Source organism: Gadus macrocephalus, chromosome 10 (genome assembly GCF_031168955.1).
Source record: "Gadus macrocephalus chromosome 10, ASM3116895v1".
Classification (NCBI taxonomy): Eukaryota; Metazoa; Chordata; class Actinopteri; order Gadiformes; family Gadidae; genus Gadus; species Gadus macrocephalus.
In genome coordinates, this window is record NC_082391.1 from 13,139,226 (window position 1) to 13,156,077 (window position 16,852).

At 43.9% G+C, this 16,852-nt stretch overlaps 2 protein-coding genes across 5 annotated transcripts; both read left to right on the forward strand.

The window, feature by feature from the left end:
• The first annotated feature begins 1,474 nt into the window (after nucleotides 1-1,474).
• smtnl1 (smoothelin-like 1) lies at nucleotides 1,475-5,193 on the forward strand. Its single transcript, XM_060062459.1, has 5 exons — nucleotides 1,475-1,942; nucleotides 3,013-3,692; nucleotides 3,799-3,913; nucleotides 4,026-4,177; nucleotides 4,388-5,193. Exons 1-5 carry the CDS (start codon nucleotides 1,868-1,870, stop codon nucleotides 4,773-4,775), a joined length of 1,410 nt encoding a protein of 469 aa, XP_059918442.1. The 5' UTR covers nucleotides 1,475-1,867; the 3' UTR covers nucleotides 4,776-5,193.
• Nucleotides 5,194-11,432: 6,239 nt separating this feature from the next.
• Nucleotides 11,433-15,481, forward strand: LOC132465735 (zinc finger and SCAN domain-containing protein 2-like). 4 transcript variants are annotated; one of them, XR_009527684.1, is made up of 4 exons: nucleotides 11,433-12,453; nucleotides 12,757-12,848; nucleotides 12,974-13,036; nucleotides 13,511-13,652. XR_009527684.1 is itself a non-coding variant. In XM_060062482.1 (4 exons), the coding sequence occupies exons 2-4, from the start codon at nucleotides 12,708-12,710 to the stop codon at nucleotides 14,275-14,277; spliced, it is 978 nt and encodes a 325-aa protein (XP_059918465.1). In that variant the 5' UTR covers nucleotides 11,433-12,453; nucleotides 12,702-12,707; the 3' UTR covers nucleotides 14,278-15,481. The 4 variants fall into 4 exon arrangements, 3 of the variants coding, with proteins under 3 accessions (XP_059918465.1, XP_059918463.1, XP_059918464.1); XM_060062482.1 differs by having other exon boundaries at nucleotides 12,702-12,851; nucleotides 12,974-13,040; nucleotides 13,511-15,481; XM_060062480.1 differs by having other exon boundaries at nucleotides 12,757-12,851; nucleotides 12,974-13,040; nucleotides 13,511-15,481.
• The last annotated feature ends 1,371 nt before the right edge of the window (nucleotides 15,482-16,852 follow it).

Genomic DNA, 16,852 nt, shown 5'->3' on the forward strand with positions numbered 1-16,852 from the left:
TATGGGGGGGGGGGGGGGATAATGACAGTCGAGGGAGAGGGAGTACAGATAGCAGTTTATTTTTAAAACCAGTTGTTTGGCATTGAATGATAAACTGTTCAGCCTGAAGTCAAGGCAAGGTGATATTTATTCATCAGGACCCAAATGCGCTTCTGTGCTTTGTCACAGAACACATTTTTTATCTTTAGCGTTACTATAATGTTGAAATCATCCATGCATTCTAGAAATAAAATTATCAGTGTTTGTTGGTCTGTGTGAGTGAGTGAGTGTGTGTTTATGTGTGTAGTTGGGTAAGTGAGTGAGTGAGGAAGGGAGGGTGAGAGTCAGAGAGAGATACAAATAGACACACACGATAGACTAAATCAGGAAATGTGTAGTGAAATTAGAGAAAGTGACAAAATTGTAAATCTCAACGACAAACCAAGAGGTAACTGAGAAGGGGTTGAGGGCAATGATCTTCAAATGGCGAGATGGAGAGAGAGAAGGGGGGAGAGAGGGAGCTAGAGATCACCAGGAACAACAACTGTTACCAGCCAAAGGCACCGTTAAAGTAACTCTATCGACAGCCGCTATTGTGTTGAATGTTTTAGTGTATGGTATACAATGCATCCTCCTGATACACACTAGCCTGGGATGTATCGTAAGCATGTTTCTTGTTAGACATGAAGGTTTGGGGTGCTTATGGATGTGTATGGGTCCTTCGACATTTTTGGTGTTGGGCACAATTGTAATGTAATGATGTTGAAACAGGACTTATCGGACTCATTTAATTAACATTAAAGGCTGTACGTGTTAAATCGGCAGATAAAGACATAACGTGTGTGTCTCTTTTTCATTGCACAAGCTACAGCTGTGTGTGTGTGTGTGTGTGTGTGTGTGTGTGTGTGTGTGTGTGTGTGTGTGTGTGTGTGTGTGTGTGTGTGTGTGTGTGTGTGTGTGTGTGTGTTTGTTTGTGTGCATGTGTGTGTCTGAGCATGTGTGTGTGTGTGTGTGTGTGTGTGCTTGTGTGTGTATGTGTGTGTCTGTTTGTACGTTTTTGTATGTGAATGTGTGTGTGGATGTGTGTGTGTGTTTATATTTGTGTGTGTGTCAGTGTGTATAAGTGTGTGTCTGTGTGTGTGTGTGTGAGTTTATATGTGTGTGTGTGTGTGTGTGTGTGTGTGTGTGTGTGTGTGTTTGTGTTTGTGTCAGTGTGTTTGTGTGTGTCTGTGTGTGTGTCAGTGTGTATATGTGTGTGTGTTTGTGTTTGTGTTTGTGTGTGTCTGTGTGTGTCAGTGTGTATGTGTGTGTGTGTGTGTGTGTTTGTGTTTGTGTGTCTGTATACACGGTTTCCACAGCAGAGGCAGCTGTCTGTCCCTCTGTCACCGGGGCTCTATTTCTGGATCCTGTGCTGTTCCGAAGGTCCGATAAAGTAGCCCTGACATGTCACAAAGTGGGGTGGGGTTGGAGTGTGGGGTGATGGGGGTTTAAAGCAAGGACCACTACAAACAAAACCAACACAAAACACAAGCACACAAACACTGGCAGAGGTAGAGAGGCAGGACGAGAGAGAGAGAGAGAGAGAGAGAGAGAGAGAGAGAGAGAGAGAGAGAGAGAGAGAGAGAGAGAGAGAGAGAGAGAGAGAGAGAGAGAGAGAGAGAGAGAGAGAGAGAGAGAGAGAGAGAGAGAGAGAGAGAGAGAGAGAGAGAGGGCAAGAGGGGGACATACCCATATCGAAGTATAGTTTTACTACACAAATGCAGTGAGTAAGGAACTACACTGGGTCTCCAGGAGAAAGGCTGGACTAATTGAGGCTACCTTTATACATTTCCTGAAGACCTCAAATTAGACCTTTGATCCTGTTGGAAGCCTGACACGTTGGTAGACAATGGAGGCAGGATCATCGACAGCGGATTCTTCTGCGGATTCAACCAATCACACGGAAGAAGACAAAAACAGTCAGGTTAGTTTGTGTCAAAGCGTGTGTGTTTGTGTGCATGAGCATACATTCATGCGTGCGTGCGTGTGTGTGTGTGTGTGTGTGTGTGTGTGTGTGTGTGTGTGTGTGTGTGTGTGTGTGTGTGTGTGTGTGTGTGTGTGTGTGTGTGTGTGAATCATTCTTGTGGATTAGTGTACATTTAAAAAGTGCAGATAAGAGATGCAGTTGACACATTCTCACAGACGTAGTAAAACGGCAAACAACCAAAGACCAGGCTGTTTGGTCCGTTCCCAGACCAGTCAAAGTATTTATGGACAGAGCAGGGGCTGCGGCAGACAGACGTAGAAGTAGGAGAGTATAGTGGCTCAGAGGCCAGTGATACACCTGTTCAAGAATGGCCCACACATACAAACCAATGGGTGGCTGACGCATGCACGAAGGCACACACATACACAAACAAACGCAAGCACCCACGCAAGAACAAATGGGTCTAACATCCCCCCATACTATTCAACACACACAGACACACAAATGCACACACACAGACACACACATGCATAAACATTACCAACAGACTGTTGAGTAAGCTACTCATTTATGCGTCATTAACAGTGTTTTTTTCTTCAAACATGGTGCTTTGTCCATGTGTCCCTCTAAATCATTTAACACAATTTCAGCTTGATTCATTGATTCCGACAAGAGTCAAGAGGTATTATAGACAACGGACACTAACAGCATTTAGTTAGTGTACATAACATAACATTTAGAACATTTAAGCATCTAATTTCAAATCAGCTTTCTTTCTTTTCAGGGATTTTGAATAATCTTGCAGTGGAGGCTATGCCACGTAGTATAAACATTTTCATGACCATTATCCTCTCCATCTGAGTTCACATGTTTTCCTGTGAAATTTTAACATTGGATGTTGCTAATAATATATCACAAAATCGTGTGTAATTGTACATTGACGTCTGACTTCTTGACTTTTGACTTCACAAATTCAATACCTTAAATATTGATCTCTTAACATTGTCACCAGTTAAAAGTTCATATGTACACGGTTGACATACAGTATGTTACATTTTATGTGGCAGTTGGATGGAGAGGCAGAGGGCCAGGTGCCGGAGCCGGAGAGTGAAGGCCCAGAGATAGAGCCCTCGGCTGGGGACGCAGGGGAAGGGCAGAGGGTGGCGGACCCGGAGGTACTGTGTGGGGGCCCAGGGGCAGAGCGGGCGGCCGGGGAGATCAGTACGGGAGAGAACGACGGCCCTCAGACCACATCAGAGGGAGATGAAGACGGAGCAAGGACCTCTGAGGATGTAGCCCCCGCCACGAGCAAGGGAGGGGGAGAAACCGAAGAGGAAAGGGAGGAGTGTGAGAAGAAGGGATCGGCAGAGGAGGGTCAAAATGAAGAGATGGGCAAAGCAGAGGAGGAAAAGGAAGAGAAGAAGAAGGAGAAAGGGGGGAAGGTGGGAGAAGAGGCGGGAAAGGAGAAGAAGTGTGAGAAAGTAGGAAAAGCCAAAGGGGGAAATGGAGATTCCAAGGCAGGGAAGAAAGAGCAGAACAAAGTAGGAGAGGAAGGTGGAAAGGCGAAGGAGGGGGAAAAGAGCAAGGAGTCCGATAAGCAGGTGAAGACAAAAAGAAAGGCTGGCGCGAACCCACCGACCTCCTCTTCTACTGCGGCCGCCGTGTCACGACCGAGGAACTCTGCCCGCTCCGGGCGAGCGTCCACTAAGAAGGACATCCTCGCCAAGTTCCAGCAAGGGGCCCCCGAGTAAGTCGCCGTTTAAATCTTCCTGTACGGTTCATGCCGGCACTCTGTAGAAAGCACTGCTGAATATGTTTATCAACACGTTTTACATAAAGAACTGTGTGCCCAGGACACCCGTGGCTTGCAACTTCAAGGTTCAGAGGTCTTCCGCGGGCTCTGCCACAGGGGCCTCTATCAAACAGAAGATGCTCCATTGGTGCCGCAGCAAGACGCGCAACTACGAGGTGAGGTCCGCGTGTAAATCCCTGACCCTTTTTTGAAACACCGTCTTTCCTTTGCTTTACTAAGGGGTGAGAACCGGAGTCATAGATATACTTCTCTCTCCCCTCCTCCAAGGGTATCAACATTGAGAACTTCTCGTCCTCCTGGTGTGACGGGCTGGCCTTCTGCGCCCTTGTCCATCGCTATTTTCCGGACGCCTTCGACTTCTCCTCCCTGAAAGCAGAGGAGCGGAGGAAGAATTTTACTCTGGCTTTCAGCACGGCCGAGTGAGTACATCCTTTCATACATGGCGAAATTCTGTAAGCTATAGTGAGCCCTGTTAATTTGCATTTTTTGTTGTTTTTATTATTCATATTATTGTTTGTATCATAATTATTATCATTATTATTATCGGTTGTATTATTATATTATTAATAATATTATTATTATGTTCTTCAACTTCATTACCATACCAATTCCGATGCTATTTGACCCAGGTCTCTGGCCGACTGCTACCCCCTGCTGGAGGTACAGGATATGATCCTGATGGGAGACAGGCCGGACCCCATGTGTGTTTTCACCTACGTCCAGGCGCTTTGCCAGACCTTTTCCAAAATAGACAAATTAAAAAAAGACAAAGAGGACCAAGAAAAAATTGTGAACGCCAAAGAAGAACCGGGAGAAAACGAGGCCAACGTAACGGTGGAGACAGTTGAGAAGCAGCAGGACACAGACGCTGTAGAGAACGGGACGAAGGACACTACAGAGCCGGAGAAGGATGAGATGCACGAGGAGACTAGTACGAAGACCACTGAAGGGGAGGTGGATGCACCGACGACTCCTGCGGTGGGGCTAAACTTTAAGGAAGATGAGCAACAAAATTAGGAGCTGCAGGAGGTTAATGTATCAGAGGTTTGGGAAACATGAGTATAGCAGGCCTATAGATGGGCAAGGGGCACTGACAGACCAAATTGGAAAGGCTTTTAGGTTGCTTATACAAAAGCTAGTCTTATATTATGTAAAAGGAGTCGATGCTTATAGTGCTTTACGCACTCACTCAGCCATGCAACAGTCACGCGCACACATCCACACAAGATTGCGCATGTGCACGTGAATGGGTGCACATGCTTGCAAACACACACACACACACAGGCACACGCACACACACACACACACGCACGAACGCATACACACACACACACACACACACACACACACACACACACACACACACACACACACACACACACACACACACACACACACACACACACACAGAAAGACAGACAGACAGACAGACAGACAGACAGACAGACAGACAGACAGACAGACAGACAGACAGACAGACAAAGACACACAAATACATGTAAACACACGCACACACACACACACACACACACACACACACACACACACACACACACACACACACACACACACACACACACACACACACACACACATACACTGGATATAGACAAACGTTACATTGTATTAATGAATTAATTATCTGGGTGCACTATAATTTGAAATTTGTATAGTTCCCTATAGTATTCCCTATAGTTGGTTGTATTAGATTGTTTTTCAGCAAATGTATTATTTCGCCGGCTTACTACGTGTGTTTCTAGCCAGGTTGTAGGTTTTATTTGAATATTGGTGGGGACTTTTTATTTATTCACTATACTACCCACACCCATGCCAAGTAGTGCATGTGCACCCACACATGGACACAGACTATCAAAAAACATATGCCGCTGTTTTACAAACAAATCTATTTGCTGAGATACTTTCACCCACTTTGAAAACATTGAGTTCTCAGCCCAGAAATTGTATAGACAATAAAAATATAAAATATTGATCTCTGTGGGTGTTACATTCAAGAGCCGAAAGAACGATTGTTTCTTACGGTGGCGCTGAGCATTCACCAAATAAAAAAAAGTTTCACAGCTAATGTAGCCGTTAGCACACTCAGGATCTCGTAATTACGAGATAATATCTCGTAATTACGAGATAAGGATCTCGTAATTACGAGAAAAGATCTCGTAATTACGAGATACGGATCTCGTAATTATGAGATAAGGATCTCGTAATTACGAGATAAAATATCATATTTACGACATAAGGATCTCGTTTACGAGAAAAGGATCACGCCTCTCATTCATCAATAACGTTGCTGTCTAGCTGCAGGCCGGCAAAGATGACGCTATCTGACGCTATCGTATTTAATCTCTTGCTTGGGTTGAGGGGCATTGGGTAATATTGATGTTCCTTAAAAGTGAGGAGGGCATTAATATAAGTATGTCAACATTGCGCAGACATCTGAAGTCATTGGCCGGCAAAGATGACGCTATCCGACGCTATCGTGCTTTATTTCCTGCTCGGGTTGAGGCATTGGGAAATATGGATGTTCCTTAAAAGTGAGGAGGGCATTAATATAAGTATGTCAACATTGCGCAGACATCTGAAGTCATTGGGACTGTTCAGGAGAAAAGCCCAGTCGGAGCTGCTACAAGTGTCTCTCTTCCTGCAGGAGCAGTTGAACCAGTACGGGATGCTTGTTCCATCATTTGATGTGCCAAAGCCCCTCGAATATTGACGCGTCAATTGTTCAGTGGAACCCAGAAGTGGAAATGTTGTTGTCGTGGTGGTTTAAAGGGCATGTGGCTGGCCCCTCACATTGCAGCTCTTAAAAGTTGAATACAGCAGTGCATTATGTGTTTAACTTTATACCATGCATTATTGTTCAGAAAACGTCTTACCTCAAGCTCTTTTCCAATTAATGAGCTAAATAGTTTTTATACAAATCAATAAAATATTGTTTTTGTGGGGAAATAGAATTTTTGTCCCACTGCCCACATTCGAATTTGTTTTAATATTGGCTGTGACAGTATGTCACATAATTAATGTATTCAAATAAAAATGGATTGTTCATAGTAAAGGCAAACCCTGTCAGTTGTTCAATTATTTAAAAAAAACCTTCACAGTGGTATAATGAGCACATACCGCTGACTGAAGTGATCTATTGCTTTTATACAACGGTTACTATTATGGCAAAACGAAAAAAACAACAAGAAAGTCAAAGTAGCTGTTTTATTAAAGAATACAAAAAAGTAGTCCCTCCTGGCTGCCTTCAAAATGCACGACGGTCGCTATGCAACACACTTTAGCGTCCCTCCGAGAGAACGGTGGTAACGGTTTCCACTTCAAGGCGCGGAGTGATACTTTCACAAAATGATTGGGCGTCATAGCAGTTATGTATACGCTCATTATACAACAGTTAGGAACCAATCAGATCGCTGGATTTAGCCCCCCCGTTGTATAATTAAGCAATAGATCACGCCAGGCTGTGGTATACTGTTAAGGGGCGTTGTCCGGCCCCGACGCGCAGCGGAGGGCCGGCGACCCCCTTAAGCAGGTAGGTTAAGTGACCCATCGGGGATTGCGACCTGCTGCTTGTGGACTCTGTGATGATCGCAGACATGAATAATTGTGTGCACATACAGATATGAGGACGACAAATGACCTGAAAACATTTGGTTGGGGTTTGACTCATTTTCCCCGCATTTACAGTGGTCGCAGATTTCGACGGTCTGCTGTCATGAATTGTGACCCATCGGGGATTGCGACCTGCTGCTTGTGGACTCTGTGATGATCGCAGACATGAATAATTGTGGGCACATACAGATATGAGGACGACAAATTACCTGAAAACATTTGGTTGGGGTTTGACTCATTTTCCCCGCATTTGTGTGGTCGCAGATTTCGACGGTCTGCTGTCATGAATTGTGACCCATCGGGGATTGCGACCTGCTGCTTGTGGACTCTGTGATGATCGCAGACATGAATAATTGTGGGCACATACAGATATGAGGACGACAAATGACCTGAAAACATTTGGTTGGGGTTTGACTAATTTTCCCCGCATTTGTGTGGTCGCAGATTTCGACGGTCTGCTGTCATGAATTGTGACCCATCGGGGATTGCGACCTGCTGCTTGTGGACTCTGTGATGATCGCAGACATGAATAATTGTGTGCACATACAGATATGAGGACGAGGACGACAAATGACCTGAAAACATTTGGTTGGGGTTTGACTCATTTTCCCCGCATTTACAGTGGTCGCAGATTTCGACGGTCTGCTGACCTGAATTGTGACCCATCGGGGATTGCGACCTGCTGCTTGTGGACTCTGTGATGATCGCAGACATGAATAATTGTGTCCAAATACAGATATGAGGACGACAAATGACCTGAAAACATTTGGTTGGGGTTTGACTCATTTTCCCCGCATTTGTGTGGTCGCAGATTTCGACGGTCTGCTGTCATGAATTGTGACCCATCGGGGATTGCGACCTGCTGCGTGGACTCTGTGATGATCGCAGACATGAATAATTGTGGCATTAGTTCATATTTATTTCATAAACGGCAGTAAAAAATAATAATAACGGTGGGCATTGCAACAAAAACATAAAATGTGCTTAATAAATAGGCTACATTTGATTTCATTTGCATTTCACAGACCCATAGAATGGATAAGGTGTTTAGTAGGCCTACGGTCAATCACCGTTGCTTCTTTCCCCATAAGACGCTACAGTCACTGTCCGTCCACACCAGAAGCGAATTGAGCGACCAAATCGCCGGAAGTCATTCACTTTCTATGGGCAAGAGCGACCAAAGCGACCAAAGCGACCAACGCTACCAGCGGCCAAAGTTGAGCGACCAGAGCGTCAAAAAGAAGTTGAAAACTTTTTAACTTTATGCAAATGACTATTATTCGCTTCAGCGGCCAAACACTGACAGCCAATCGGAATAGACGCTCTTCGCTTGCGTGGATCCCAGGGAACATCGGCAGGCACTTTGGTTCCTACCTACCTTTATTCACTCACTGAACAAAATGTCGGCTGAAGTATTAATTAAAAAAAAAGTTGTTGAAATCGTCACATAAACAAACTAATCGACAAGACGAGGGATAAATGACAAGGGATATATCTCTTGTCTTTTATCCCTCTATTCCCCTACTATTCACGGAGCCTGAGGTGAATAATTGTTAATTAAATAGTCTAGATAGATAGCCTAGTCAAGTCTTTATTAATACCAAACGACACAAATCGTCGGGAATCCATTTAGGTGGTTCGGCCCACACAGGACAGTAGCCTACAAGACCACACAGAACAAGTCTGACTGGACATACACACAATACATCACATTAAAACTAGACACGCGTTGATAGATAGATAGACAGAAAGACCTAGATAGATAGATATGTTCCATTATTTGCCTTGCGGGGCCAACCAGTCCTGTGCACGTATGCAAATTAGCCATGTGCGCTAATGTCTATTTGTTTTGAATGCGACGAATGAGTGCAGATCATGATTTGCAGATCCAGATCAGTGAAACATATTTCAACTACTACAGCACGCAGGGTTTTTTGTTCTCGGTTGTAATTAGCCTACATTTTAGGATTTTTTTTTACATTGGGGGGAATCACTGTCCTACTTGTTGTCGAAGCACTTTATCGAACAAGCAAAACCGTCTCGGCAATATGGCCAAGGTGTATGGGAGAGTTCACTATTTGATATGGCTGTCTGTAGGGCCTACTAAACGCATACGGCTCCTTTAAATGCGTCTGCATAATTGAATTGTACGTCATGAGCGACTTGAGCGACCAAAGCAAACAGAAAAATTCGCAGCGAAACTTTGTGAGCGACCAAAGCGTCTTTGACGCTTTGGTCGCTCCTGGTGTGGACGTACAGTGACAGTAAAGGCTAGATTCCACCGGAGGCGTACGCGCCGCGGTCACGCTGCTGATCGCTTCCACTATAATCAATGAGACCATTTCCACCGGGCGCGCCGCGGAACGTTTCAGCAGCGTCCCAGGAGCGGCGTGCTGCGCCGCGGCGCTATCTTTCCGTCCAATTCTATTTTTGCCGCGAGCCGCTGCTAAACCGCGTCAATTTCGACAGAGCAGGTCGAGCCGGGCAGGAAGTGAAAAGTAAAAGCCATAGAGCATCCGGTCAATTTTCAAAATAAAACACAATACTCAGCTCATGTAACTTCACATCAACATTATTACGTCATGACCGGTGGGTCTCAGAGGGTCGGCAACATTGACGACGAGAGACTCATTGTCGAAGTTCAGCAACATGAAGTCATTTATGTACCAAATCATCCTTTTTATAAGGAAAATGTCAGAAAGGACAAAGCGTGGCATTTAATTGCAATAGTTTTGGGAGTGGAAGGGTGCGTTCGTGTATTCTCTGCGAGCCGACTCGGATCTCGGATCGGACGCCACGCCCACACTAAAATCGTTTTATTATGTTTTGAGCGTAGGTCGTCGGAGAAAAACATGGACGCCACCCGGAAAGCTATTGTTGCGGTAGCATTGGCCGACTACTTCTACTATTTTCATTTATATTATTTCAGGACTACGAAATAATATAAATGAAACGGTGCGTTTTCACCGTACGAAAACGCAGCCATTTGAACTTCTACAATTTTCACTTCATTTCATGTTTCAATGTATCTTCTGCATATGTAAGTTATTACAGCAATACGAGTGATTGAAATTGCGATTTAAACCACCAAAGCGGTCCAAACACAATGAAAACAGTTCACTGAATGTCACACTGGGCGCATCCATCTTCAATTCTATCTCGGAAGCCTCGCTCGGTCACCGCTGAGTTCAAACGAGATGGCGAGATCGACTTCCGAGGAAAAGGGGCGTGTTTGTGCGTGTCGCTAGGCAACGTCCTCGGAGCTCCGAGACGGATGGATATTAAAACGCACCATGAGTACATTAGGTTTAGGATTATCGCGTGATCTCGTGATCTCGCGTGAATACGGCTGGCTCGCAAGGCAGCGCTACGCTGCCGTTACGCGCCCGGTAGGAATGGACGCAGGGCAGAGGACGCAGCCGTTCCGCGGCGCAGCCGTTCCGCGGCGCGTACGCGTCCGGTGGGATCCCGGTGTAAGACGCTTTCAAGAAAGAAAGCATTGCCCGGTGTCACAAAACGAATGTACCCATTCCGAGTCTAGCTTCAAACTCGTGCATGTTGCAGAAAATGTGCAACAGCGCCCTCTGGGGTCACACATTTCGACGGGTCGCAGAATTCGGTGTAACACCGGCCTGCAGCTAGCCAGCAATGTTATTGATGAATGAGAGGCGTGATCCTTTCTCGTAAACGAGATCCTTATGTCGTAAATATGATATCTTATCTCGTAATTACGAGATCTTTATCTCATAATTACGAGATCCGTATCTCATAATTACGAGATCTTTTCTCTTAATTACGAGATCCTTATCTCGTAATTACGAGATATTATCTCGTAATTACGAGATCCTGAGTGTGCTAACGGCTACATTAGCTGTGAAACTTTTTTTTATTTGGTGAATGCTCAGCGCCACCGTAGTTTCTTGTTAAATTTCAATAAAATAATTAATTAATAATAGTATATATATATATATATATATATATATAGCTAAAAAAAACGAAGTGACTTGCCGTCGTACTATATCAAGTCAAAGAAGTGTCATCATAAGCTGATTTATTAAATTCACAAAATAAATCAGCTAATCTTCTCATACCAGTGTGCGGTGATTTGACACTTCTTTGACTTGATACATAGGCCTATATATAGCCTATGTATAATATATTTTTTAATTTGATTAATGATGACAATTAATTATTATTTTATTTTAATTTAAAACTCCAACCGTTTCTCTGGTTTCTAAGAATGATGTTCTGGTGATTACTTAGAAATTAATAACAATTTATCATTATGGGGATTTATTGTGTCGTTTTAAACTACCACATGTGTCTCATCCAATGGCTAAACAAAGTTTTGATTGGTCTAAGTTATAGAACATTTACGTTTATCAAGGATGTTTATGAAGGAGCATCGGTTAGGCCTACTACAAATCCGCATGCATTGTAGCAGAATAACAATAAGTGAAGGGGTAGAGACTGAGTTTAAAATTACATATCTGGAAAACCATCAAATTATTTGTCCCGACGGTTTCTAAAAAATAACAAAACGTATATATGGAATTTAGGCTAGGTTAACATAGGTTAATTCGTTTTGGCGTGTGGGCTCTGTTTTATCGACGTCTGTCTTTAAGTTGGATCCCTTATTCATACTCCTGTTCAGACGGGGGCGGTAATGTACCGAAACGTTTGAATTCCCCGAATGAAACCAGCAAGAAGAAGAAGTTTCATCACTGTTTATGTTGTCTCTTACTGGTGGTCGAGTAAAACATGTTAATAAAAATGTCGCCCAGCAGTTCAACTTTGGAAGAACAGCTTTCGTCCATAATGGACGTACTGGCGAAAGCGGCCGTATCTGAAATTAGCCAACTGTTCTCGGAAGGCTCGACTACCCTTCGCTTACAAATAACTCAGAGCCTGAAAGAAAACGAAGCCTTGAGGACGAGGATGAAGGTGATGAGGAGTGAGCTGTTTTCTTTGCGGCTTCAAACGAGATCAAATGCATCGCGTGCGGCAAGTCGTTTCGCCCTGGCTCGAGCCAACATCTGCAAACCACGCACTAAACCACTGGGAAATGGTGAGTTGAGTCCCGACTGTGATAGGTGGAAAACAGGACGGGGCGAGTGTTCAGGGAGGGGAGGGGGTAATTACCACACGAAATTATCTATTCATTTCTTGTAGTAATAGTAATGATAATAATAATCATGCTTAATAATTAACATGTAATAATAACAGTACAGTAGGCTACGGGTACCTAGCCTACTGATGAACACATGCCTGATCTAAATATACGTTATGCCCATTTCTGACATGCTCTTGGTATAGAATTGAATGTATTCTTCATCATCATCATCGTCATCATCATCATCACCACCATCAGGTTTAAAGCCCCAGGTGGACCACAAGGCGGTTGGAAATTCCCCTTTTCTCGCACCATCCAAAAGTGAGGCCTCAACCGTTACAACTCCACTAGTGGTAGGCACAGCAGACCTAATCACACACCTTTATGATTCAGTGCATCGTTATGGGGGATTGAAGTATTTTCTGTGCAAATGCCAACATGTGTCTTCCTTGTGTTCCCCTCTCTATGTTGAAAGCAGGAGACCCCAGACATAATTTTTATCAAGGATGAAGAGGATATGGGTGGATGCAGGCCCGCTGTAGGTGAGCATGAAGGGTTACTGGGAACTGCGTTTCAGGCCAACGCAGGGTTAGTTATAGGTGTTTTTACAGGATAACAATATGTATTCTAATGGATGATATTATTCTAATAAGGATGCATCCACTTTTCATTTAGTTTGTCTATGCTCTCCTTAGTATGAAAGAATTCCTTTCTCTGAGAGTCATATTACAAGATCTGTCTTCTGGCAAGGCCAACATGCAGGTTAATGGTTTTGAGGGTTTGATAAAGGAACATATTAAGCAGCTACTTCAATGTCTAAACGAGTGTTTAACTCACAATGAACACGTTTACCAAGTTAGAAATCGTCCAAAATAAAGCCTTCGGTTAACAAATATTTAATCAGTAAGACTTAAATCGTAGACTTTCTGCATGTACCCACTTTATCCCTATGTCCACATTATGTATTAATAAAATTACTTTCTCTTTAACTTTCGGTTTTTCCTCTCTGCAGAAGACGGCGATGCCTTTGGAGACTGCAGCACGCAGCGTGGCGCTACCTCGGAGAGTCTGCATGTGGACGCCCCTGGCTCCTCCCACTTGTCCAGTCACGACGGTGACCTGCGGATCCTGAGCGTCCACGGACAAGGGGAGGGCCCACTGGCGGTGGACGCTAATGACACCCTCTTTACCGCGTCTGAACTGGAGGCCCTGAGCTCGCTGTCCCCGGACCACAGCATCACCCACGACAGCCTCCTCAGCTTCAACAGCGGCTCCAGTGAGAGGACCCCGTCGCAGGGGACGCAGGACAGCAGGGGGGGTCCAAGTAGAGACGGCCACGCAGAACGGCTCCAGCGCCTCCAGGCCGCCTCCCTGTCCCTGAAGCACGCCGCGCTAGAGGCCGGCGACAAGGGAAGGCGACCGGGCAACCTCGGTGCACAGTTCCCACTGCAGCACAACTTGGACTCTGAGAGGTTCTTCAGCCACAAGGACCCCATAGTGCCCCAAACGCTCGAGCCTCCCTTCTCCTGTGCCTTTTGCGGCAGGTCGTTGGCCAACAAGGCCAAGCTTACCATGCATATGCGCATCCACACCGGTGAGAAGCCGTATGGGTGCGTCCAGTGTGGGAAGCGCTTCACGCAGAGCGGCAGCCTAAAGATCCACATGAGGACTCACTCCGGGGAGAAGCCTTGCGTGTGTCTGCAGTGCAACGCCCGCTTCAGCGACCCCAGCAATTTGCGTCGCCACATGGTCAAGCACATTGGCAATGGGGTGCTTTGACACGGGGCAACGGGATGCTTCGATTAACTTCTCTATCGTGTATGTGATGAAAGGCCTGCTTTAGGTTTATTTCATCACCTGAAAAAAGTGACCCTTTCAAACTTCAAAAAACTTTTTTTAACGTTGTTTATAATCCATGTCTGTGCAGTGTTTCCCTAGAAAAAATTGGTGACGTCATCATGTGACCTGGAAGGTTTCATTTTAACGTTTTTTTTTTTTTACTTCTTTCGATATTTGCCATCTGTGAAGCGTGCCGCTGCTGACTTAAAGTCAAATGTATCGAGAGTGTCTCTGCTGCTTGCAATGCGCATAAGCCTCGTGACTCTTCCTTCCCCAAGGAGGCTTCGCTGAGCAGTCATTATTAGAGCTTAGGTCGGACCCAGAAAATTCAGCCCGACCCGGGCTGAATACACATTAATACACATTAATACATGTGTAACTTTGTACACATTTGTTACTTAGGCCTACTCTGCTAAATATATATGTAAGGGATAATGTATACAACACCGGCGACGTTCTATACTTTATTCCGCTTATTACATAGCTACTTGCCAAAAACGAAAAAATAACTTCACATGGTGTGTCTTTTCACTTTCATAGTGTTGATCAGCAGTGAAATAGTCCACCAAAGACGTTGACATCGCTTAGCAACCGAAGCGAGGGGGTTGACAAGTTACCGGACTACTACCCATACAAGTGAACGGAGCGTTCCACGCCATTGAGAAGACCCGAGTAATAAAGGCCTATAATATTTCTGTTTATGGCATAGATTTCTCCTCAGATTAGGCCAATAAAGCAATGATTGAAAAATAAATAAAAAAACACAAACGCTCGATAAAAGGCCCGACTCGGCTCGAGGATAGTGGTGGGAAATATCGGCCCGACCCGCATTGTTTTACATGAATTGGCTAATCAAATGACCACTATATTTTAAACACAATTCAAATTATGCATAGAGAATTATTTCCATTGGTCATTCTCACCTGAGACATTTAGAATTTTCGGTCCTACTCATTTTTTTCTGGTCAATGACCGGTAATTAACGGACAACGGAAACTAAGCTGTCTGTGTCATTACCTTCACCTTCGTAATCACAAATTGCCTGCAAAGTTCACTTGTGGAATAGACTACTGCAATGTAACCCAACATTATTCATGATCGTGTTCATTTCACTTATCTTATAATTCTGTGTGCTTAATTCGAACTACCTCTTGTTTTGACTTTCTGTTTGCTGACTTCTTTCTACTGCCAGTATTTTCTAGTTCTTAGCTTGGATTGTATCACAATAGGCAATAATGGTTGAGTACTACTTCCTACAGTTAGATTATCAATTAAAAAACGTCCCTGGCTATATGTATATATCTCAGTGATACTTAAGTCAGTTTACAGTCCTCCCTCTACAATGCAGCATTATTCTAATGGGACATAGTCAGAAGATTTACATTATTGTTCATCCTTCACTCCTTGTTTGTCGTACGAAAGTTATATAAAGGCTGATTAACATACGTTAATTCCAAGTATAAAATATATATCAATGAATGGTATGCAAGTCGATAACCCTTTTTTTTTTTTTTTATTAAATTTTTATCACATTGCATTCAGGAATAATATGTACATTATTATTACACAGATACTTACTAAATAAATTGATCACGTGAGACAAAATAAAAAAATATTGTTATTGATTTAAATTATAATAGGATTGCTTCCGCTAATTTATAATTGTCTCCTAGATACGACAGTTTGAAATAGCAGTCAATTATTCTGAAACAATCGGCCGCTGAACGTCGTAATTGATCAATCAGAATGTAGTTTTCTTCACAACTAGAAAGAAACACATGCACAACACACAAACAATGTTATATTTATGGTATTACGGTAATATACCGGAAGAGGAAATAGTTCGTAACTTCCTATCCCAGTGCTGCAGCCTGTAGGATGGGATGGACATCCAACGTCCAAATGATGTCACGTGATTCCACTTGCCACCCCCCTTGACGTCACTGGCTAATCGCGCGGGAGAGCTTCAATATCTTCTCGACTACTCCGCCAAGATGACCACGATGGCAAGTCACTAAAATTAATGAATGAAACAACCAATTGTGATTGCAAAAAACATGCGTTTTTGAAATATGTTTTTGATGGGTCCACTCCTTAAAGTGTAATTCCGGTGCAAATTGAACCCAGGGTCTTCTTTGTCATGAAAACCCATCAAATAAGCCCTCCAGATACCGTTTTCATTGAAAGTCGAGTATTCGAGTTTGCCCGGCGCAATGTTTGGCGTCCATGATTTTGGCTTGGGCCATAGAGTGGCGAAGTCACGCCCCTTCCGGTAGGGCTCATGGGACCTATGAGATCGAAAAAAATGAATGGGTGTCAATGGAGAGAAAATAATTATTTTCTGGTCCCAGTCTTTATATGCCCTGGATTACACATATGTTGTTTGTGGATTTAAATGATAATTTTTCATGCAAAGAAACTAAAAATGTTCGTGAAGAAGTTTGATAATTTTAGGTTTTATGTGAGGCCGCTTTGTGAACTACAGCTCTTCGCTGCTCTCGACGCATATGATATA

Coding starts and splice junctions, on each gene's coding strand:
- smtnl1 (XM_060062459.1), top strand. CDS start 1,868: ATGGAGGCAGGATCATCGACAGCGGATTCTTCTGCGGATTCAACCAAT. Junction 3,693..3,798: donor TTCCAGCAAGGGGCCCCCGA/GTAAGTCGCCGT, acceptor CTGTGTGCCCAG/GACACCCGTGGCTTGCAACT. Junction 4,178..4,387: donor CTGGCTTTCAGCACGGCCGA/GTGAGTACATCC, acceptor TATTTGACCCAG/GTCTCTGGCCGACTGCTACC.
- LOC132465735 (XM_060062480.1), top strand. CDS start 12,147: ATGTTAATAAAAATGTCGCCCAGCAGTTCAACTTTGGAAGAACAGCTT. Junction 12,454..12,756: donor CACTAAACCACTGGGAAATG/GTGAGTTGAGTC, acceptor CACCACCATCAG/GTTTAAAGCCCCAGGTGGAC. Junction 13,041..13,510: donor TGGATGCAGGCCCGCTGTAG/GTGAGCATGAAG, acceptor TCCTCTCTGCAG/AAGACGGCGATGCCTTTGGA.